The 23918-nt window shown below is 46.1% G+C and overlaps 1 protein-coding gene across 5 annotated transcripts in view; it reads left to right on the forward strand.

Moving 5' to 3' along the window:
* Positions 1 to 4085, forward strand: part of RNF19B (ring finger protein 19B) — a 28412-nt gene extending 24327 nt beyond the window's left edge. For 2 of the 5 annotated variants that reach the window (XM_055390603.2, XM_031002456.3), the window contains exons 8-9: positions 2023 to 2154; positions 3228 to 4085. In XM_055390603.2, the coding sequence (XP_055246578.1) occupies positions 2023 to 2154; positions 3228 to 3249 (154 nt within the window). In that variant the 3' untranslated portion in view covers positions 3250 to 4085. The remainder of the gene's footprint in view (positions 1 to 2022; positions 2155 to 3227) is intronic. The other 3 variants (XM_031002453.3, XM_031002455.3, XM_055390600.2) reach the window with 2 other exon arrangements.
* The last annotated feature ends 19833 nt before the right edge of the window (positions 4086 to 23918 follow it).

Here is a 23918-nt window from a genome sequence, read left to right on the forward strand (position 1 = left end):
CAGTATAGAGAATATAGGGAAAAGCAACATGAAAGCCCAAAGAGGAAAAAGGCTACTTTAGTAGATACTGAGCTGCCTATCCCTGGAAATGTTTACAATGAGACCAGATGGCTATTTGGCTATAAGAAGGATTCAAGCAACAGATGGCAGGTGGACTGGATCTCCCACCTGAGTGTCTGTCAGTCACTTGAGAGCCTCTTAAAAATAGACTTCAGGGACCCATCCCAGAATGAGTAGCTTAGAATTTCCTGGAGTGGCACCTGGGGGTTGATCTGTGTTTTGAAAAAGCTCCCCAGGTAATTCTAGCACAGCTGTTGCATGAACCAGCATCTGAGAACCACCTAAGTAGGAGCCCTTTCTGAAAGACTCTTCCAACTCAGAGTGATTCTGTGGCAGACCTGAAACTAGAATCCAGGTCTCTGACACTGTGCACTTTCCATTGCATTCCCTCATTTCCCTGGGCCTTGGCACATTTTTGAAGGGCACCTGAAGCTGGAGCAGCAAAGCAAAGGCTCAGGCAGTAGGATGGAAGCTGCTTGAATGTGCAGCTGCAGGCTGCTACTGACCCATCTGTGCATCTCATGACTCTGGTTGTCTCTTATCAGGGGATCCCGCCCCCACATGCTGGCATATTCACTGCTGTGCTTTCTTAAAACCAACACCCCTGTAAATAAGCAGACAGACATAATTGGAGACTGACTTGCTGAAACTGCAGCTTAGCCAGTCCAGCTGTTCTAGTTCTGTGAAAGCCTTTATTTTATAGGAAGTGAATGAGTCAGATGGGTTTGACTGTGAAACCCATTATAAGGAAATACTTAACTGTGCAACAAAGTGATGTTGGAGCCAAGAAAGGAAATAGTTATGGGCTCTGAGACACTATTGGGAAAGTTTGCTGCTCCAAGAGGAGGGAAGAGGTTGGCTCCTGTATGTCCTTCAGTCTCATTCCCTGGAGGTAATTTGATTGTTAAATGTTTGATTTCCTATTATGTGCAAGGCAGGGAAGGTAAAGTGTGAATGAGTTGTGGTCTCTCGTTTTGTGGAGTTAACGGACAAGTGAGAGATGCATAATAATAAGTAGGCAGGGCCTGCGCACACCTGTAATCCCAGCACGTTTTTTAGGTGGGTGATCACCTGAGGTTAAGAGTTCAAGACCAGCCTGGCCAACATGGTAAAACCCCATCTCTACTAAAAATACAAAAATTAGCTGGGTGTGGTGGTGGGAACCCATAATCCCAGCTACTTGGGAGGCTGAGGCAGGAGAATCGCTTGAACCTGGGAGGCAGAAGTTGCAGTGAGCCAAGATCGTGCCACTGCACTCCAGCCTGGGTGACAGAGTGAGACTCCCTCTAAAAACAAATAATAATAAATAAGTAGGCAGGTGCTGTGGGAGTACTTAGCAAGAAGTGAATGGTTTGCTGGGATAATGAGGGGAAGTGATAGTTCCTTTGTTGTTAAGGACTGAGTATAAGTTTGTCTGGTAGAGAAAGGAAATTTCTAGAGAGACAGAATAGCATGTGCAAAGTCATGGAAGTAAAAAATGTATAGGTATTGAAAGAAAGAATTCAGAGTGACTATGATTTCGGATCCATAGGGAGTGATAGAACTGGACAGAGAGCTTCCTGGCAGATCAGGAAGACCTTAATGCCTGTTGGCAGTAGGGAGCCAAGAGTTAGAGAATTGTCAGAGTGATTGGGTCTTTATTCACACTGGCACTGTTCTAGAGGTTGTTTGACTTGGACTTAAGGGCTACTGGAGAGGGAGCCCAATTTTAGTCATCCAGGCAGGAGATGATGAAAACCTGAAGTTAAGCAGTAGCTGTGGGGATAGAAAGGAGGGGACGATTTCAATAGATATTTAAGAGAAAAAACGTATGGGTATCTATTTGCACTGTTTGACAGTTGGAGAAGATCAGACAGACAACCACAGTTTGCAAGAGAGTAATGGAAGAGATGTGTGCCAGGAAGCAGACTGTCTTGGAATACCCAGGTCTCATATTAACTTGAACGTCCCCTCTTTACACAGGTTAGAAGTTCAAGCCGATGTCCAAAAGGAAATTTTCCCCAAAGACACAGCCAGTCTTGGTGCAATTAGTGACAACGCAAGCACTCGTGCTATGGCCGGTTCCATAATCAGTTCCTACAACCCACAGGACAGGTATGTGAACAGTCAGATGTCCAGGAGAGTTTGCATTTTTTGGTTGGGTACTAGGTCTTCAGAAGTTCAATGCCTCATGTTAAGGCTGTATGTACCATTTCGTGGGATATATAGTGTAACCTGTGAATTCATTTGAGCAAGTTCTTGGTACTTGAGTGTTTGGCATCTCTTGATTCTTGTTAGCACTTGATTTTTAGAGATTTCTTTTCTTTCTTCCTTTTATATATTTTTTCTTTTTTTTTTTGTCTTTGTTGGCTATTGCAACAGTGTATAATTACATGGAACTTAAAGAGCTAGATTGATGTTCATTGATGTCTTCAAGTCTAGGGTTTCTGCTTGCCCTTTGCTTGATAGGATTCCCATAGCTTTTCTCTTTCATTTTGAGAAACTGGTGTATCTGGGATGGTGTGATTGTGGTACTCCCACTAGTAGGTATTCTGGCTTCTTCTACTTGTGGCATGGTAGTAAAAAGCTTTTACTCTTCTATTTTGAGTAAGCTAGCGTGGGGCTCTGACCCTTAGTTGAATTTTGGAAGCTCTTTCTGTATGTTTAAAGAGATTGGCTGAGATACACGTGTGTGTGCATCTGAGCACACGTGTGCATGTATAGTTAAATCAGCAAAAAGGATCTAATTACTCTTCTCCATCTCATTTATTTTTATTTTTGTTTTTTTAGAGACAGGGTCTTGCTCTGTCAACCAGGCTGGAGTGCAGTGACACAATCATAACTCACTGCAGCCTTGAACTCCTGGGTTCAAGTGATCTTCCCATCTCAGCCGCCCAAGTAGCTGGGACTACAGGCACGTGCCTCCATGCCCAGCTGATTTTTTTTATTTTAGAAACAGGGTCTGACTTTGTTGCCCCGGCTGGTCTCAAACTCCTGGACTCAGGCGATCCTCACACCTTGACCTCCCAAAGCGCTGGAGTTATAGGCATGAGCCACCACGTCCAGCCTCCATCTCATTTGAGTGTTAGATTAAAATGTTATTTTTGTTAAAAGTGAGCTCTAGTTAACTGTTTACCTATCCTTTTGAAATTCCTAATCCTGAACCCACGAACTGCTTTTACCAACAGGTTTAGCATGATCCATGCATGACTCAGCAAAGTGGATTTTGTCTCCACAGAGAATGCAACAATATGGAAATCCAAGTGGACATTGAAGCCAAACCAAGCCACTATCAGCTGGTGAGTGGAAGCAGCACAGAGGACTCGCTCCATGTTCATGCTCAGATGGCAGAGAATGAAGAAGAAGGTAGTGGTGGCGGAGGCAGTGAAGAGGATCCCCCCTGCAGACACCAAAGCTGTGAACAGAAAGACTGCCTGGCCAGCAAACCTTGGGACATCAGCCTGGCCCAGCCTGAAAGCATCCGCAGTGACCTAGAGAGTTCTGATACACAGTCAGACGATGTGCCAGACATCACCTCAGATGAGTGTGGCTCCCCCCGCTCCCATACTGCAGCCTGCCCCTCGACCCCCAGAGCCCAAGGTGCACCGAGCCCAAGTGCCCATATGAACCTCTCTGCCCTAGCCGAGGGACAAACTGTCTTGAAGCCAGAAGGTGGAGAAGCCAGAGTATGAAGTGGAATGAATGCTCCTGTTCTGAGAAGCACACTTGTAACTGCATCTTTTGGGATTTTTTTTTTTTTTCCAAGGGGTAGAGATTTATGTATTTTATTTCAAAGATTCTCTGGTCACAGGTTTTCGCCCAGGGAAATTCTGAGAAATTCACAATTTCTTACCAGATAAAACATGAAAAGTTTGCCGTTAGTTCCCCTCCCCTCCCCTCCCTCTTTTTAGTTTTAATTTATTGGTTAAACTGATGGCAGCAATCCGTGAGGTGTGTCAAAGAGTGTACATATGTATGTGTGTATATTGAATGCTAAACATATTACTGAAAGACACATTTTAATAAAGATTTCTGTCATAATTCAACTTACCTCATTTTCCTTGGCTTGGATAGTCCCACAGAGCCAAGTGTTTGATTGAAACAAAGCACCATCTTTGACAGTCTCTAGACCTGAATTTTTCTAATCCCAGGGAAGAAGGATTGTATTCAAATCCAACCGCAGTAGTCATCTATAAACCTATGACTCCTAGCATGACAGGAAGCAAAGCTAGGCTTGTTTTGGACTTTGTAGTCAGGCTGAAGAATTATTAGCTGAGTCAGCTGAATAGGGAAGCAGTAGATTAAAACTAACTTTGTTTGCCCTCTAGAAGCAACTGTGCAATTTACTCTTAAAACTTTACCCTTTTCTGCATTATAGTCACTAGTAGTCATATGCTTCAGAGGAGAGAAGGAGTGGCAGTCCCAGGTAGCTCTTAAGAGAATTCTCAGTGGTCAGGCATGGTAGCTCACGCCTGTAATCCCAGCACTTTGGGAGGCCGAGGCAGGTGGATCATTTGAGGTCAGCTGTTTGAGACCCGCCTGGCCAACATGGTGAAACCATGCCTCTATTAAAAGTACAAAAATCAGCCAGGCGGTAGTTGCGCACGCCTGTAATCCCAGCTACTCAGGAGGCTGTGGCAGGAGAAGCGCTTGAGCCTGGGGAGGCAGAGGTTGCAGGGAGCTGACATCACTGCAACTCCAGACTGGGTGGCAGAGACCCTGTCTCAAAAAAAAAAGAGTTCTCAGTGAACGTTGCATGGTTACAAGTTGGAGAACAGAATATTCTGTTATTGGAGGAAGAAATACACTGATGCGCATAATCACAAAGCAATGACATAGGTGTTTGCTGTGTTCTCAGGTATACCACTCCGTGTTCTAATAAACTTTCTCAGTTTTGCTAATCTGGTTTAAATAAAAGGGACTAAAATCTGAGATTTGTAATGAAAGGAGGGAGTATGCCCTCAAAATCTCTGAACATATTTATCTGATCTTACAAATTTGTCAAAATTGAGCTAAGTTTGTACTACTTGGAGTTTTGCCTCTGTGTAAAATAATGTCCTGGCCGGGCACCGTGGCTCACGCCTGTAATCCCAGCACTTTGGGAGGCCGAGGCAGGTGGATCACCTGAGGTCAGGAGTTCGAGACCAGCCTGGCCAACATGGTGAAACCCCCGTTTCTACTAAAAACACAAAAGTTAGCCAGTCCTGGTGGCATGTGCCTGTAATTCCAGCTACTCGGGAGGCTGAGGCAGGAGAATCGCTTGAACCTGGGAGGTGCTGGTTGCAGTGAGCTCAGATCACCCACTGCACTGCAGCCTGGGAGGCAGAGGGAGACTCCATCTCAAAAATAAAATAAAAATAAAATAATGGGCCGGGCGCAGTGGCTCACACCTGCAATCCCAGCACTTTGGGAGGCCAAGGCGGGTGAATCACGAGGTCAGGAGATCAAGACCATCCTGGCCAACATGGTGAAACCCTGTCTCTACTAAAAATACAAAAATTAGCTGGGCGTGGTGGCGCACACCTGTAGTCCAGCTACTTGGGAGGCTGAGGCAGGAGAATCACTTGAACTCGGGAGGCGGATGTTGCAGTGAGCCAAGATCGCGCCATTGCACTCCAGCCTGGGTGACAGAGTGAGACTCCGTCTGACAAAATAAAATAATGTCCTTAGAAGTGAAAGCTTATATACAGTATAGCAAGAAAATTAGAAGACTTGTGAAACCTGATGTCAGATTCCAAATCTTACAGTGACTTACTTTGTATGAGTCAGTTTCATGCCCCTAACTTCCCCAACTTTCAGATCTTATTTATGTATTTAGAGACGGAGTCTGGCTCTGTCCCCAAGACTGGAGTGCAGTGGCATGATTTTGGCACACTGCAACCTCAGCCTCCCGGGTTCAAGTGATTCTCAAGTCTCAGACTCCCAAGTAGCTGGGATTACAGGTGCATGCCACCACACCCGGCTAATTTTTGTATTTTTAGTAGAGATGGGGTTTTGCCATTTTGGCCAGGCTGGTCTAGAACTCCTGACTCAAGTGATTCCCCCACGTCGGCCTCCTAAAGTGCTGGGATTACAGGCATGAGCCACCTCGCCCGGCCCTCAGATTGCATTTAAAGAGCTTCCAGTGTCAGACCTCTCTCACCTTAGTCCTGGGCCCAGAGGAAAAATTGAAATCCTCCTTTCCCTGAAGACCAGATGACTTTCTGTTTCCTTTCACAGATGCACTTTTGTCTTCCTGGCCAGTGTTTTACTACAATGAGGATGGCAAGTCTGGACAACAGCCAGCTTGGAAGATTCTTATCTCTTGGGCACTGCAGCCAGACTTCACACATTTCCCTGCACCTAGGACAGGAAATGCTGTTAGTGGACTTTGGATTTCTGGAAGAATGTTCCCTGAAGGGGGCGTGTACTTGTGTGAAAAAGAGAACTTGTTGGAAAAAGAGGCAGACAGCCTGGAGATCTCTGAAACGCAAATTATCAACTCAAAACTTGGAATTCTCTTGAAGCCTCGAGAGAACAATTCACTTCTTTGATAAAATCAAAGAAGTCTGTTGGAGGGGCAGTAGTTTATGGCTAAACCTATATTTCTTATCTGGGTTCCATTTACTACAGCTGTGAGATTTGGGCAGTTTACTCTGAGTCTGTTTTCACTTAGCCAAAATGGAGATGATGATCCTAGTTAAGGGGTTGTGAAGACTGAGATGGTATACTGAAAATGTTTTTGGTAAAGGCCCATGTTTTTTCCTCCTGCAGGAAGAAGAAATGAGTTAAAGGAGATTTTAGATATCATATGAGAAAGGAAGCCTAGACCTCTAGGCCAGAGGCTATGAAAAATTTAAATTTATTCTAATCCTTAGCGACACTTTAGCAGATGAAAAGGCCCATCATCACCACCTAGAGGCGAACACAAGTAATGCATTAGAAAAGTTACAGTAGCTTGGCCGGGCGTGGTGGCTCATGCCTGTAATCCCAGCACTTCGGGAGGCTGAGGCGGTCAGATCACAAGGTCAGGAGATCGAGACCATCCTGGCTAACACGGGTGAAACCCCGTCTCTACTAAAAATACAAAAAATTAGCCGGGCGTAGTGGCGGGCGCCTGTAGTCCCAGCAACTCGAGAGGCTGAGGCAGGAGAATGGCGTGAACCCGGGAGGCAAAGCTTGCAGTGAGCTGAGATTGCGCCACTGCACTCCAGCCTGGGCAACAGAGCGAGACTCCGTCTCACACACACACACAAAAAAAAGTTATAATAGCTTAGAAAATGGAGAAAGTTTAATTTCCTCTTCATACAGCCTTCATTCATTCTGAAATACCTACCGCATTTCAGGTATAAGATGTAGCAATGACTAAAATACAAAGTTCCTGTCCCCATGGAACTTAGACTCTTAACGGGGGAAGGCAATCAGATATATAACCTGGAGTGAGGATAAGTACTCTGTGAAGAAAAACAGGGAAGACAGAAGTGGTAGATAGTGCTACTTGATATGACCAGGTTGGTCCTCCTTGATAAGGTTCCATTTTATTAGAGACTTTAATGGAGCAAGGAAGAGAACTATGTGAATATCTAGGGGAAGCACATACCAGACATGAGGAATAAAGTACAAAGGCCCTTTGGTAGAGCATCCTTAGTCTGTTTCCAAAAAAGCATAGTATAGAGGCCTATATGGCTGGAACAAAGTGGACCAAGGTGGGGAGAGTAGTGGATTAGGTCAAAGACATAGCTGGAGCAAGATTGTGTAGATTAGCCAAACGACTCTGAAGACAAGGAAATTTTAGATTTCTTTGGGCCAGGAAGAGGTAATCTTCAGCGCCAGACAGATGCAGTGCTTGCGGCCAGCTTTCAAAGGGGTTGAAACTGGGAGGGGCATGTCTGATCACTAGTACTACTTGGACAGGCCAATGTGAAGAAGCTTGTGGATATGGTAAATGAATACTCATTTATGCTCACCTAATGTACCTTCGTATGCTGCAGAGGCTGGAAAACTAAAAACTTCATGTCTTAGATTTCCTTGAAACCAAGGTTCTGAACGTAACCTAAGGTCAAGTTTTGCCAATTAGATGCACAAACAAGATGTGGAAGGAGGAGTGATTCAGGGGTTATCTTTAGCTACTTTGGCTATTGCTCCTGCAAGATGTAGAGACCTTAGGTTTCTCTTTAACTGCATTCTAATAGCCATCAGTAGCTTTGTGGGTGTTGAAGGGTGTCTGGATCCATAGATAGCAGTTTGCGATATGTTTTCTTGTAGTCAACCTGTAGTGGCCTCCTAATTCCTCATCTCCCCTATGGTGGCAGAGGTAGCAGCTCACATGGAAGGCTAATTCCAGGTCTGGGAATCGCCTGGAGGCCCAGCCTATGGCCATGTTCCCCAGGCTTTCCAGTGCTTTTGTAAGCACCTAATTTACCTGTGTTGAATCCTTTTCCACTTAAAATTGGTAGAGGAGTATTGTTTCCTGCAGTTACTGAATCCTGGCTAATATAGTATTTGGTTCCAAAAGTGGTTACTAGTAACAGGCCCTCAAAGATGGGCTTCTTAGATTAGTTATGACTAAGCTGCATTTGAATGAAATGTAGATCTAGTCACCATTGGAAAATGATAAACTGGCAGGCAAATTGCTTACACCTGTGGTCACCTGAAATGAAATGTCTTTTGGAGAAAACATGTTGGCACCTCAAAGGGCTGCCATGATAGATCATCATGTAAGAAATGGGGACAAATGATGGTGACTACACTAGAGGGGTTAAAGGAAAAAGACAAAAAGCTCAAAAGTTTGACATTTGCAGCTCAAGGCATAGTATGGGAGAGACCCAAAAGAATTTTATCTTTTGTAGCCGCAAGGCTCATGTACATCAAAATCAAAGGGAGATTCTGGATCATTGAATTACATACAACATAAGTTGAATTCGTAGCTTTACCAGGCCTCTTATGTGAAAATGGGGCTCTGAAATGAGCAGTGGGGACCCTCGAGTGGATTTGGATAAATCCTAGTGCTGTCAACTCACAAACTCTACTTCTTTTAACCAGCAGAAGCAGCCATTCTTCCCCTCATAGATATGGCTGGTTCTGCTGCTTGAAGACCCTGGGGTAGTTGTCTTAAAGGGGAATACTAATACTTCTCGTGTCCCACCCCCTACCCCTCCTTGCTACCAGCTCTAACTAGAGTCAGATCCCAGTATGCTTCTGGAAGGCAAACCCAAAGTCTGATCTGAGAGACTTACAGAAGAATTGTAAGACTTTGCTAATTTGTATCAGCAGAAACAAGGGGAAAATGTGTAGAGTATATTCCAAAGATGTTGGACCAGGAAGATAGGAATATACATTTATTTTCATTTGCGTTGAATTTATCAATATGGGGGTACTAGAGGTTCTGGACTCAGCATATTGGCTTTAGCAGCTAAGAATTTTTTTTGTTTTGTTTTGTTTTTGGAGACAGAGTCTTGCTCTGTTGCCTACGCTGGAGTGTAGAGGTGCAATCTCGGCTCACTGCAACCTCTGCTTCCGAGGTTCAAGCAATCCTCCCACCTCAGCCTCCCAAGTAGCTGGAATTACAGGCTCATGCCAGCACACCTGGCTACTTTTTGTATTTTTACTAGTGGTGGGGTTTCACCATGTTGGCCAGGCTGGTCTTGAACTCCCGACCTCAAGTGATCTGCCCACCTTGGCCTCCCAAAGTGCTGGGATTACAGGCGTGAGCCACTGCGACCGGCCAAGAATGGCTCTTAACAGGTTGTTGGATGAAACCTGGACTTAAAAGTGGCCTATACAGAGATGGCAAAAATTCCTTAGTGTAGAATTAGAAGAATCAAGGCCAGGTGTTGTGGCTGATGCTTGTAATCCCAGCACTCTGGGAGGCTGAGGTCGGAGGACTGCTTGAGGCCAGGAGTTTGAAACTAGCCTGGGCAATATAGCAAGACCCCATCTCTACAAAAAGTTAAAAAATTAGCTGGGCATGGTGGTGTGTGCCTGTATAGTTCCAGCTACTCAGGAGGCTGAAGTGGGAGGATTCCTTGAACTCAGGGATTTGAGGCTGCAGTGAACTATGATCGTGCCACTGCACTCCAGCCTGGGCAACAGAGCTAGACCCCATCTCAAAAAAAAGAATCAGCCGGGCATGGTGGCTCATACCTGTAATCCCGGAACATTGGGAGGCCGAGGCGGATGGATCGCTTGAGGCCAGGAGTTCCAGACCAGCTTGGCCAATATGGTGAAGCCCTGTCTCTACTAAAAATACAAAAACTAGCTGGGCATGGTGGTATACATCTGTAGTCCCAGCTACTCAGAAGGCTGAGGCATGAGAATCTCTTGAACCCAGGAGGCAGAGGTTGCAGTGAGCTGAGATCATGCCACTGCACTCCAGCCTGGGTGACAGAGCAAGACTCTGTCTCAAATAATAACTTAAAAACATGATACTAAAAACATTGATTTGTAGATTTGTCATACGTGTGACCTACTTAACCTCCTAATTTTGCCCTTCAAAATTGCCAAGAGGTTATTCCTTTCAGCAAGGAATTGAAAAGTACTTTAAACAAGGGAAACACCTTATCTTGAAAAGTTTGTAGTTTATACCTTCCCTAGGCTGGAAATGAAGCTAAGAGATGTTACCATTGCAAAGGAATCCCTGATATCAGTAGAGATGATGGGATCCTGCAGTGCCAGTAGCCAAGGGGTAGTACCAAGGCAACAGAGCTGTAGTGATGAAATATATGGGTTACCTACCAAGGTTCTATTTGGCTTATAGAACGCAAAACAAATCTTCAGGTCTGGCAAATAGAGGCCTGTTTTGAGTCACCAAAATGGAGATTTACAGACAATTCTCAGAACTGAAGCCCTTGAAAAAGGGGGTGCAGGGTACTCTGGAGGAAGCACCCAGCAATACCACCATAACTATATCATAAATCTTCTAGTTTTCCCCAAAGGGATCTTAAGCCATTTAACTATGCATGTGTGCTTAGGGAAATGGAAATACCCAGGCCTTTAGGGATTACTTGGAAACTGGCCCTAAGCCAGCACAAATGCTGAGAACTAAAAAGCCTTTGTGGTCCACTAGTTAGAATAGAGGCTTCCGTCGTGTTATGGGTCGAATTGTGTCCCTTCCACCAAAAATCATATGTTGAAGTCCTAGCCCCTAGTACCTCAAAATGTGCCCTTATTTGGAAAATGAGGTTGTTGCAGATATAATTAAGATGAGGTCTTATTGGCATAGGGTGGCCCCCTAATCCGATTGTTGTACGTATAAAAAGGGGAAATCTGAACACAAAGACATGCACATAGGCTAAGTACCATGTGAAGATGAAGGCAGAGACTGGGGTGATGCAGCAGAGGCCAAGGGACACCAAGGATTGCCAGCAAACCATCAGAAGCTGGGAGCGGCAAGGAACAGATCCTCCCCCACAGCCTGCGGAAGGAACCAATTCTGCCAAAATCTAGGACTTCTAGCTTCCTGAACTGTGAGACAATAAATTTCTGTTACTTAAGTCACCCAGTTTATGGTACTTTGTTATGGGAGCCCTAGCAAACTAATATATGGGGGTCAGGTGATAAAAAAGAGTTCTGGCCTTCATCGATCTCACATACTCATTACCAGTTCCTTTAGGCACAGTTGTAGTAGACGCACTCGGCGACTGGTAGAATCTGCACATTGAGTGACTCATGGAGTGAAAGCTGTTGTGGTAAGAAGAGCAAAGGGAACCCTTGAAATTGCCCTTTCCCACCAAAAACGTAAACCAAAAGCGATAGTGCATCCCTAAGGGAATGATGGATATTAGTGTCCGCATCAAAGACAGAAATTTCAGGAATGATGGCTCCTATCATATCCACATTTAATTTACTTGTTTGGCCTATGCAGACTTGATTTTTAGCTGTTATTTTAGATATAATCTCTTTATGAAGCAAATCAACACCTGCCCCTGGCCCCTACAGTCATGCAACTGAATATGAGTACTGACCTGGAATATGCTTTTTTCTCTAGCCCAAATAGCAGAAAACATCAAAAACAGATTACTTTCACCTGTCAGGGTCAACAGTACATTACACTGTCCTGCATCTGGGTTATATCACCCTTGCAGCTCTGTTGCAGTCTAATCTACAGGCACTTTAATCATCTCACATCTCCCAGAACATTGTTCTACATGTCTGGAATCTTGCAAGCAAGAAGTAGCAGGTATCCAAATGCCCTGGTAAAACATGTGTTCTAAGGATAGGAGATAATCCCTGTGGAAATTAAGAGAATGTCTACCTCCGTGATTTGGGTCACCCCACCAGATAACTTAATCCAGTTCATATACTGGCTGAGGAAGAAGGATCATGGACTGGATGGTGGAGAAAGAAATATATATAAATATAAACAACTAACTCATGAAAAGCTGAGAAATGGGCACTATATTAGCGTTTCATATTTTCTTCGTTGCTCTATTGTGTTAATTTATAGATATTAACTCATTTTCCCCTCCCATATTTTCCCTAGTATAATGAAATGTATTACTGTTGGTAACTTGTTAATTTAGTGTTTAGATTATATGCTGTTATGGTAGAATTGTAACTGAACTAGAATGATAATCACCCAGGGTGGATCAGCTAGCTATGTGACTGATGGGATTTGGGGTCTCTTATTTTAAGGAGCGGATTTAGGTCCCTAAAAGTCCAAAAAGATAGACTGTGTAGACATGGTGAACTGACTTTCAACATCCATTCCAAACACTTCCTCATACTGCAGAGGCTGCAAAGATAAAAACTATTTCCCAGACTCCCATGCAGCTAACATTCCGCATACAAGTTGGAGTCTACCCCATCAACGGATGAAAAAATAAAGAAAATGTATCTATAAACAATGGAATACTATTCAGCCTTGAAAAAGAAAGAAATTCTGTTTTTTGCAAAACATGGATGGAGCTGGAGAACATTATGCTAAGTGAAATAAGCCAGACACAGACAAATACCACGTTACCACTTGCATGTAGAATCTAAAACAATTGAATCCATAGAAACAGAAAGTAGAATGGTGGTTACCAGAGGCTGAGGGCTGAGGGGAATAGGGAAAATGATGGTCAAAGGGTACAAGACCTCAGGAGGAATACGTTTGTTTGTTTGTTTTGAGATCTATTGCACAGCATGGTGAATATAGTTAATAATAGTTGATAGAGTTTGGATATTTGTGCCCATATAAATCTCAGGTTGAATTGTAATCCCCAGTGCTGGAGATGGGGCCTGGTGGGAAGTGATTGGATCATGGGGTGGATCTTTCACAGATTGATGCTGTCCTCACAATAGTGAGTCTGGAGATCTGGTTGATTGAAAGTGTGTGGCACCTCCCCCACCTCTCTATTTCTCCAGCTTTCACCGGTATTAAGTGCTCTGCCTTCCACCATGAATAAAAGCTTCCTGAGGCCTCCCCAGAAGCCGAGCAGATGCCAGGTACCACGCTTGCACAGCCTACAGAACCATGAGCCAATTAAACCTGTTTTCTTTATAAATTATCCAGTCTCAGGTATTCCTTTATAGCAATTTGAGAATGGCCTAATACAATAGTATATGATTGTATATTTCAAAATCACTAAGAGTAAATTTCAAATGTTCTTGTGATACCGTAACTTGTATTAAGTTGATTGACTCTCTCTTAGCTGAGAAAGCGAGATGGACTCCATTTGGCTCCTTCCTTTGCAAGACATCAAGGGCTCCTTACCGACCCCCTTCCTCAAGGACTTAACTTGTGCAAGCTGACTCTCAGCATGTCAAAGAGTGCAATTAACTGATAAGGTACTGTGGCAAGCTATGTCTGCGGTTCCCAGGAATTCGCCCAGGTGATAGTACCCTAAAGCCCCTGCATTTGTGTCCAGCAGATAGCACCCAGAGCCCCTGCACCTATCACCTTGTGATGAATTTAAAACCCCTGCACCTGGAACTGTTTGTTTTCCTGTAACCATTTGTCTTTTTAACTTTTTTTTTTTTTTTTTTTTTTGCCTGTTTTACTTCTGTACGATTGCTACAGCTAGGCTCCCCGTCCCCTCTCTAAACCAAAGTATAAAAGAAAATCTAGCCCCTTCTTCGGGGCCGAGAGAATTTTGAGCTCTAGCCATCTCTCGGTCGCCATGTAATAAAAGACTCCTGAATTAGTTTCAAAATGTGGTGTTTCTCTATAACTCGCTTGGTTACAACACTTGGAGGCCCCAGCGAGAAATTCGCCACTGGGTGAGAGCCCGACTCGTTCCAGGCTCCCCCGGACAGACGGCGGACTTACAGGGGAGGCGCCACCTGAAGACGTTCCAGGGCCCCATAAGATCCCATCTTCCGGAGGGGAACAGATCGACCACCGGTGTGTGCCCACAAAAAATTCAACTCCTAAGTCCTCAGTTTCTAGTCCCGGGAAGGTAAGTCAGATCTGACTCTGTTTCTCTGGGAGGGAAGAGGCTCTGATGAGGGCCCTCCCTTTTTGACTCTGCTCGCATTCCAGGACGCTGGAGGACAGAGTCCTGGTTTTCTGTTAGGCGCCTCTGTGTCTCTCTGAGAGAGAAGCAGCCCTGACGAGGGCCCTCCCTTGACTCTGTCCATATTCTAGGACGCTGGAGGACTGAGTCCTGGTTTCTGGCAGGCCAGCCTCTCCGTTGAAGACTAGGCTGTCTCTCTCTCTCTCTCTCTCTCTCTCTCTCTCTCTCTCTCTCTCTCTCTCTCTCTCTCTCTCTCTCTAGGCTGTCTCTCTCTCTCTCTCTCTCCCTCCCTACCTCTTTCTGTATCTCTTCTTCTTTCTTTCAGGTCTCCTGGAGACCTCTGTTTTAGAACGGGAATTAAAAAAAAAAAAAAACCTGTTGTAAACTCTGTGAATCAGTGCACGTATGTGGAGTTCAAGGGCTTGCGCTTGAATTTCCAGTTTGTAGCTCCAACGCGAAAGCTGCGGAATTCGAGAGGGCCCTCACCTACGGTTCCGTGGCGACCTCATACGGCTTAAGGCAGCATCTGGCATAGCTCCATCTGAGCCGGGGGTTTATACCGGTCTGCCAATGCGAAGAGGAGCCTAAGTCCCCTCAGGGGGAGCAGCCAGGCGGGCATCTGACTGATCCCATCACGGGACCCCCTCCCCTTGTCTGTCTATAAAAATTGTCATAATTGTTTATATACCCCAGTGTCTATTGTCCTGTTTAGTGTCTATTGTCCTGTCTGGTGTCTAAGTTTCGTATGTCTGGTCGTTGATATTGCCCAAGACGACTGGGCAAGGACTTCTTCAAAGTCCTGAGTGCAGATTTTCTAACATAGGAGGTCTCAGGTGTGTCTCTTCGGGTTGCCGGGCCCAGGGGCCAGGCGCGCCTCCACCAGTTTACAAAACAAACAGCCTCCTTTCCCTCGGCAGAGGCTCCCCGACCTGCAGGCGAGGAGTGGGAGGGGACGGCGCAGTACCCCCTCCCCCAGGGACCCCCGCGGGCGCCTGACTCCTGCGCCTTCAGGCGTCAAAACCCCTCACATCCCTGAGCACCAGCGCGTCCACACCCGGCTCGGAACGCAGGGGCCCGGCCTGCCGTGGTGACCTTAGCCCCGGGCTGGGCTTCTGAGCCGGGCTTGCAGTGCCTGACGGGGCCTGGAGGCGGGGCGGGGGACCACAGAGTCGTCCTGGCGACCCAGCGCAGAGGCCTGGCCTGCTGCGGTGACCTTAGGCCCCGGCTTCTGAGCCGGGCTTGCAGTGCCTGACGGGGCCTGAAGGCGGGGCGGGGGACCACAGAGTCTTCCTGGCGACACAGGGGACCCAGCGCTGCCCGGCACAGCTCCTCCCAGCCTCAGAAGATCCGAGTGGCCCCTTTCCTCCACATCCCCATCCCTTACCCCGCACATCTCGTTTTCCTGTGTCACAGCAAGTCCAGCGCCTCCAAGATTTGGCTCTACTCTCCCTTTTTAAACCCTTAAAAGAAAAGGCCAAGTTTGAACTTTTTGCCTCCCAGTCGTGGAGACACCAAAAATATTTAGGCTACAGGTCAAGGAGGAGTGAGGGATCACATTGGTCCCACTGGCCTCGGACCTGCCTCTTGTCCTCCCCCTAGATCTCAAAGCTTAAAGAGACAGTCCTTATGTGGCAAGAAGTGTTGACTATAGTTGTTTTCCTGCTTCTTCTGGTTATAATACTTCTGTTCTTCCGATACTACAGCCCCCCAGGTTGTAAATTTCTCTGTCCGTGCTGGGTTTAATATTTCTTCTCAAACCTTGTTAAATTGCCTCTAGAATGAGAAACTTTTCTTCCTGGCCTCGTAAAGATTGGAGCCCTCTCCAATGTATGTTACAAAATTTCTCTCTAGGCTTCTCAGAGGATTATGGGGTCTACCTTAAAAAAGGCAAACTCCGGACACTCTGTGAAGTAGAATGGCCAAAGTTTGGAGCCGGGTGGCCCCCAGAAGGGTCACTGAACCTCGCAATTGTTCAGGCTGTGTGGCGGGTAGTTGCTGGAACTCCCAGTCATCCCTATCAGTTTCCCTACATTGATCAACGGCTGAGTTTGGTCCGGAGCCCTCCTCCATGGCTCCGCTCATGAGCCATTCATAATTCTACCTCCAAGGTTCTTTTGAGCCAAACCTCACTTTCGCCTCGACTCTCAGCCAGCTTGGCTCCTCCTGTATTGCCTCCTTTTGAAGAAGAGGAAAGTCTCCCTCACCCAGTTCTGCCGCCTTATAACTCTCCTGCTCGCTTAGAATATTCCCTTGTCTCCTCGACTATGTCCCCTGTGGACTGTCCGCCTATCGCCTCCCAACTGGGGCCATGGCAGAAGGAGGTAGCCCCCTCCTCCCGCTGAGGCACAAATCCCTCTGGGTGATGAGCACTATCTAATTCCAGGACACGTCCATCACTCCAAAAAGAAACCTATTGGCAATCAGTCCTAACTACCCCTTCTCCCCAGCCCCAGAACCACTAATCTAATACTTTCTCTATAAATCTTCCTATTCGGGACATTCTGTATAAATGGAATCATACAATGTGTAGCCTTTTGTGTCTGGTTTCTACTTAGCAAGTGTTTTTCAAAGTTCATCCATGTCGTAGCATGTATCAGTACTTCGTTTTGTGGCTGAATAATATTTCATTGTTTTGTTTTTGTTTTTGTTTTTTGAGACAGAGTCTCGATCTGTTGCCCAGGCTGGAGTGCAGTGGCACCATCTCTACTCACGGCAACTTCGTCCTCCCCAGTTCAAGTGATTCTCCTGCCTCAGCTTCCTGAGTAGCTGGGACTACAGGTGCATGCCACCATGCCCAGCTAATATTTGTATTTTTAGTAGACACAGGGTTTCACCCTCTTGGCCAGTCTGGCCTCGAACACCTGACCTCAAGTGATCCACCTGCTTCGGCCTCCCAAAGTGCTGGGATTACAGGCAAGAGCCACTGTGCCTGGCCTGAATAATATTTCATTGTATATTGCATGGATATTGTATGGATATACCACATTTTGTTTATCCCTCAATTCATGGACATTTAGGTTGTTTCCGCTTTTTGGCTGTTGTACATAATGCTGCTATAAATATTGGTGCTCAAATCCTTGTTTTCAATTCTTTTGGGAATATACCCAGAAATGGGATTGCTGGGTCCTGTGTTAATTCTATGTTTAGCTTTTTGAGGAGCTGCCACTCTGTTTTCTACAGCAGCTGCACCATTTTACCTACCAGCAGCATACAAGGGTTCCAATTTCTCCACATCCTCCAACCGCTGCTTTCTCCTGGGGTTCCTAAGCTGAGAAGATGTAAGCATGGATATTTCTTTTTGTCTGTTTTATTATAGCCATCCTAGTAAGTATGAAGTGATATTTCATTGTGGTTTTGATTCATGTTTCCCTTATGACATGTTGGTGGGCATCTTTTTCTGTGTTCGTTGGCCATTTGTATGTCTTCTTAGAAGAAATGTCTCTTTGAATCCTTTCCCCACTTTTTTTTGTTTTGTTTTGTTTCTGTTTGGTTTTTGTTTTGAGACGGAGTCTCGCTCTGTCACCCAGGATGGAGCGCAGCGGCGCAATCTTGGCTCACTGCAAGCTCCGCCTCCTGGGTTCACACCATTTTCCTGCCTCAGCCTCCCAAGCAGCTGGGACTACAGGCACCCGCCACCACCCCCAGCTAATTTTTTGTATTTTTAGTAGAGACGGGGTTTCACCGTGTTAGCCAGGATGGTCTCGATCTCCTGACCTTGTGATCCGCCCACCTCAGCCTCCCAAACTGTTGGGATTACAGGCATGAGCCACCGCGCCCGGCCACCTTTCCCCACTTTTTAACTGGGTTATTTGTCTTTGTTGTTGTGTTGTAAGACTTTATATATTCTGGATGTAAGTCCCTGAACAGATATATAATTTGCAAATATTTTCTCCCATCTGTGGGCAGTCTTTTCACCTGGTGTGTTCTTCAGTGCAACAATTCTAGTAGTCACTTCCTGACTCATCACCTTCCCAATTGTGCCAGAGTTAGTAGCTATTCTGGGGCCCAATTTGCAGAGTCTGATTCTGGGAGTTATTTCTGAAAACATCCTAGAGCCCACTCCTCCAGTCCTTCCAACTTTTTTTTTTTTTTTTTTTGAGATGGAGTCTTGCTGGAGTGCAATGGTGCATTCTCAGCTCACTACAACCTCTACCACCCAGGTTCAAGCGATTCTCCTGCCTTAGCCTTCCAAGTAGCTCAGACTACAGGTGCCCACCACCACACCCAGCTAATTTTTGTATTTTTAGTAGAGACAGGGTTTCACCATGTTGGCCAGGCTGGTCTCAAACTCCTGACCTCAAGTGATCTGCCCGCCTCAGCCTCCCAAAGTGCTGGGATTACAGTTGTGAGCCACAACGCCAAGCCCAACTATTCTTTTTACTTGCCGCCCCCAAGCTTTTTTTTTTTTTTTTTTTCTCTCCTTTTTTTTTTTGAGACAGAGTCTTGCTCTGTCTCCCAGGCTGGAGTGCAATGGTGCGATCTCGGCTCACTGCAACCTCCACCTCCCAGGCTCAAGTGATTCTCCTGCCTCAGCCTCCTGAGTAGCTGGGATTACAGGCACCCACCATCATGCCCAGATAATTTTTGTATTTTTGTAGGGATGGGGTTTCACCATGTTGGCCGGGCTGGTCTTGAACTCCTGACCTCAGGTGATCCGCCCGCCTCAGCCTCCCAAAGCGTTGGGGATTACAGGCATGAGCCACTGCGCCTGGCCCCATTTTTGTAAGCATCTAGTTCCCTGTATTAAATCCCTTTCTGCTCGATTAGAGTGACTTCTGTTTCCTGTGACTGATCCCCGATGATAAATAGCACCACGTGATACAGTGTCCTCAAAGAGAGGCTATGGCATGTCATTTTGCTAGAGTTGATGTGCGGCCAAACTATAATAATAATATACTCCTAGAAAGCCAGAATTGAAAGCACCTTTGAGATCGACCAGTCCAACGCCTTCATTCGACAAAGAAGGAAACGAAGGCACAAGGAGGAAGACATAAAAACCATGAGGCCGAGTGCCTACGGCTCCCTCAGTCGCCTCCTGAGGCCAGTGGACCTGAGCTGACCTGGCTTCATGAAATCACTGTGATCTAGGTCACGTAAGTCCCATGAGGCCAGCCCTGCCAATCTCACTGTAGCTGACTGGACACAGGATTTGGGCCTGAGCCATTGGCCGCCGTGGACAAGCTGGATGTGATGGAGGCCAGTGCCTGTGTGAGACTGTCTGGTATGGGAGACATCGATGCTGGGAACATGCCCAGAGGGCATGGAGCCAGAGCACAGGTCTATCCCAGTTCCTGTCCTCCGGGGACGTGCTGGACGCTGCTGAGAGGGCTTCCCCAATAACCTCACTTCCTCTGTGTCCTTATTGTAGCCCCCATCACTGAAAGTCCTCTGAGCCTGGCTCTTCCTTGCATACCTAAAGGAGCTCGAGAACATACCCAAACGTGGCCCTTGATTTTTCTGGGAATCACATAGCTAGATCAAAAAAAGAAGTAGCCGGCACAGTGGCTCATGCCTGGGATTACCCAGCATTTTGGGAGGCTGAGGCGGGCCTTGGAGATCAGGAGTTCAAGACCAGCCTGGCCAACATGGTGAAACCCCGCCTCTACTAAAAATACAAAAATTAGCTGGGTTTGGTGGTGCACGCCTGTAATCCCGGCTACTCGGGAGGCTGAGGCAGGAGAATCGCTTGAACCTGGAGGTTGCAGTGAGCTGAGATTGAGGCACAGTACTCCAACCTGGGCAACAGAGTGAGACTCTGTCTCAAACAAACAAACAAAAAAGAACGAGTTTCCTTCTCAAAAGGGATGGTCTTCAGAATGAGAAGATATAAAATGCCTGTTCCAAAACAGATGGCTGATAAATATCAGTCTTCTCCTCCCATTCCTTGCTGTGCGGTTTCAGTCCTCTGAGGCCACATGTGACATCACTCTGAGATGTTACAAGGCTAAAGAACACAACCAAAGCAAACCTGAATTGCCTGGAATTCCAAATGAGTGGAGACTGCTTTCTCCTGGGGTTCCTAAGCTGAGAAGATATAAGCATGAATCTTCCAGAGAACAGAGACTACCTAATATTGCAACTCACAGAGGAATGTGGAGCTGAGAAATTGAAAAAGAAAGAGAAAGAAACACCATTTGATTACACTAGATGACATCATTTTAATGCCAGGATCTAACCATGCCTAAAGCCCCTGAACGTTTCAGTAACATAATCCAACAAATGTCTTTCCCCTTATCCAAAGCCCATTTCAGTTAGGATTCTGTCATCTGTAACTAAAGAAGTCGACTAATACAGGAAGTGGGATACTCCTAGTGCTGGCCCCTCACACTTGGAGTTGGCTGAGTTGAGGTGGGTTATAGAATGGTGAGGATTTCCCAATCCCAGGCTGGGAGGCGGGTGTACCCTGAGATGCAGCTGCACATCCAGAGTGTCCTGAAACTCAGATCATGCACCCAGCAGAGGTGGGAACTTTAGAGGGCTTCACAGAAATACGTCAATGTGCTGGCTATTTTCCCAAATCTTCAATTCAGAGTCCAGAAATAGACAAATTTTGCAGAGAAAATAATAATAAAAGCTAACATTTGGCCTGGCGCGGTGGCTCACACCTGTAATCCCAGCACTTTAGGAGGCGAGGTGGGTGGATCACGAGGTCAAGAGATCAAGACTATCCTGGCCAACATGGTGAAACCCTGTCTCTACTAAAAATACAAAAAATTAGCTGGGCGTGGCGGCGCGTGCCTGTAGTCCCAGCTACTCAGGAGGCTGAGGTAGGAGAATTGCTTGAACTAGGGAGTCAGAGGTTGCGGTGAGCCGAGATCACGCCACTGCATTCCAGCAGCCTGGCGACAGAGCATGACTCTGTCTAAAAAAAAAAAAAAGCTAACATTTATGAGACACTCACTATGTGCCAGACACTATATTAAGAGCTTTACACATATTAATTCGTTTATTATTTTTCTTTTCTTTTTAAATAAAATGAGATGGGGGTCTCGCTGTGTTGGCCAGGCTGGTCTCAAACTCCTGAGCTCAAGTAATCCTCCCACCTCGGCCTCCAAAAGTGCTGGGATTACAGGCGTGAGCCACCATACCCGGCCCATGTAATCCTTAAAATAACATAAATAAGTGGGTACTATTTTATTTCCCATTTTACATTTGAGGAACTGAAGCACAGAATAATTGCCCAAAGTCTTACAGCTAGATGGCCGTTGAGCTATGAACTTGAATCCAGGCAGCCTAGCCCCTGAGCTTGTGCTCCCACAGCTCTGCTCAGAGAGGCTGCCCATAGCCAACAATCCAGGCTGATTCAGTGTCAGATGATCGTGTGCTTTGTAGGATTGAAAATGCTCATCTTGGCCAGCCACGGTGGCTCATGCTTGTAATCTCAGCACTTTGGGAGGCCAAGGCGGGCAGATCACAAGGTCAGGAGTTTGAGACCAGCCTGGCCAACATGGTGAAACCCAGTATCTACTAAAAATACAAAAATTAGCTGGGCATGATGGCAGTTGCCTGTAATCCCAGCTACTCGAGAGGCTGAGGCAGGAGAATTGCTTGAGCCTGAGAGGTGGAGGTTGTAGTGAGCCGAGATCATGCCACTGTACTCCAGCCTGGGCAACAGAGGGAGACTCTGTCTCAAAAAAAAAAAAAAAAAAAAAAAAATTGCTCATCTGTTTATGTCAAAGTTAAAGTGAATGGGAGCAAAGGCAGGGAGGCAGGAAACACACCCCTCCCAAGCCCTTCTGACCTGTCCCACTAAGAGGAAAATGACCCTTATGTAAAGAGCCTTCCACATAGTGAGAGCAGCCAGCTGTGCCCCCGCCCCCATGCCTGGTGTTCACATTGCTCCAAAGCAGAGGTGAAGACAGAGGCCTTAGGGATCTGAGTACTGGGAGGTTTCCGTTGCTAAGAGAGACGTCCTCCCTCTCCCTAGGAAATCAAGATCAAAGTCTAGATTCAGGGACCATAATTTACAATTCTTCTGACTCAGTTATTAGCCCATGGTCTTACCCAAATGCAAATAAGTCAGAAACCTTACATGTCTTTTTATTTTATTTTATTATTATTTTTATTTTAAAAATTTTTTTAGAGACAGGGTCTCACTCTACCACCCAGGCTGGGTGCAGTGGTACAATCATGGCTCACTGCAGCCTTGACCTCTAGGTTTAAGCAATCATCTTCCTGCCTTGACCTCCTGAGTATCTAGGACTACAGGTGGGTGCCACCATGCCAGATTGTTTTACTTTTTATAGACACAGGGTCTCACTACATTGCCCAGGCTGGTCTTGAACTCCTGGCCTCAAGCGATCTTCCTGCCTCAGCCTCCTAAAGTGTTGGGATTACAGGTGTGATCCACTGCACCCAGCTAAACTTACACATCTTTTAATAGAGTGGTCTTGCCAGAGAAACCCCAATCCTGGCAAGTGGAAGCCTGTGACTGCTGATCAACTGCTAAGGCAATGTCTTGGCCCCAAAGAGTACCCACAGGAAATCCTCAAAACCCTTCTACGGTGTGGCCGCAGAATTACAGTGGGTAGGGGAGTCCCTCCACCAAGCTAGAGCAGCCAGACTGGCCCTGCTCTATTGAGGCAGGAAATACTTGCTGTTCTTCATGTAATGCACACCGTGGACCACTGAGTGTTCTCCTTCTCCCGTTTTCCAAATGGGGTTGCTTATTTGTAATTATCTTGTTTTCCCTCCACCAATGCATCAAGGTATTTTAAGCTTATTAGTATTTATCTATAGCAGTGTCTCCCAAACTTCTTGATCTCAGGACTCTATTATGCTGTTAAAAATTATTGAAGGCCAGGCACAGTGTCTCACGCCTGTAATCCCAGCACTTTGGGAGGCCGAGGTGGGCAGAAAACTCGAGGTCAGGAGTTCAAGACCAGTCTGGCTAACATGGTGAAACCCCGTTTCTACTAAAAATACAAAAAATTAGCCAGGCGTGATGGCAGGCACCTGTAAGCCCAGCTACTCAGGAGGCTGAGGCAGGAGAATTGCTTTAACCCGGGAGGCGGAGGTTGCAGTGAGTTGAGATCATGCCATTGCACTCCAGCCGGGGTGACAAGAGACAAACTCCGTCTCAAAACAAAATTATTGAAGACTTAAAAGAGCTTTTGTTTATGTGGGTTTTATTATTGATATTTGCCATATTATAAATTAAAATTGGCCAGACATGGTGGCTCACACCTGTAATCCCAGCACTTTGGGAGGCTGAGGTGGGCAGATCACTTGAGCCCAGGAGTTTGAGACCAGCTTGGGCAACATGACGAAACCCTGTCCCTACAAGAAATATAGAAATTAGCTGGGCGTGGTTGTGCACACCTGTAGTCCCAGCTACTCAGGAGGCTGAGGTGGGAGGATCTCTTGAGTCCAGGAGGTCAATGCTGCAGTGAGCCATTATTACACCACTGCATTCCAGCATGGGCAACAGAGTGAAACCCTATCTTAAAAAGAAAAAAGTTA

This window comes from Gorilla gorilla, chromosome 1 (assembly GCF_029281585.2).
Source record: "Gorilla gorilla gorilla isolate KB3781 chromosome 1, NHGRI_mGorGor1-v2.1_pri, whole genome shotgun sequence".
Classification (NCBI taxonomy): Eukaryota; Metazoa; Chordata; class Mammalia; order Primates; family Hominidae; genus Gorilla; species Gorilla gorilla.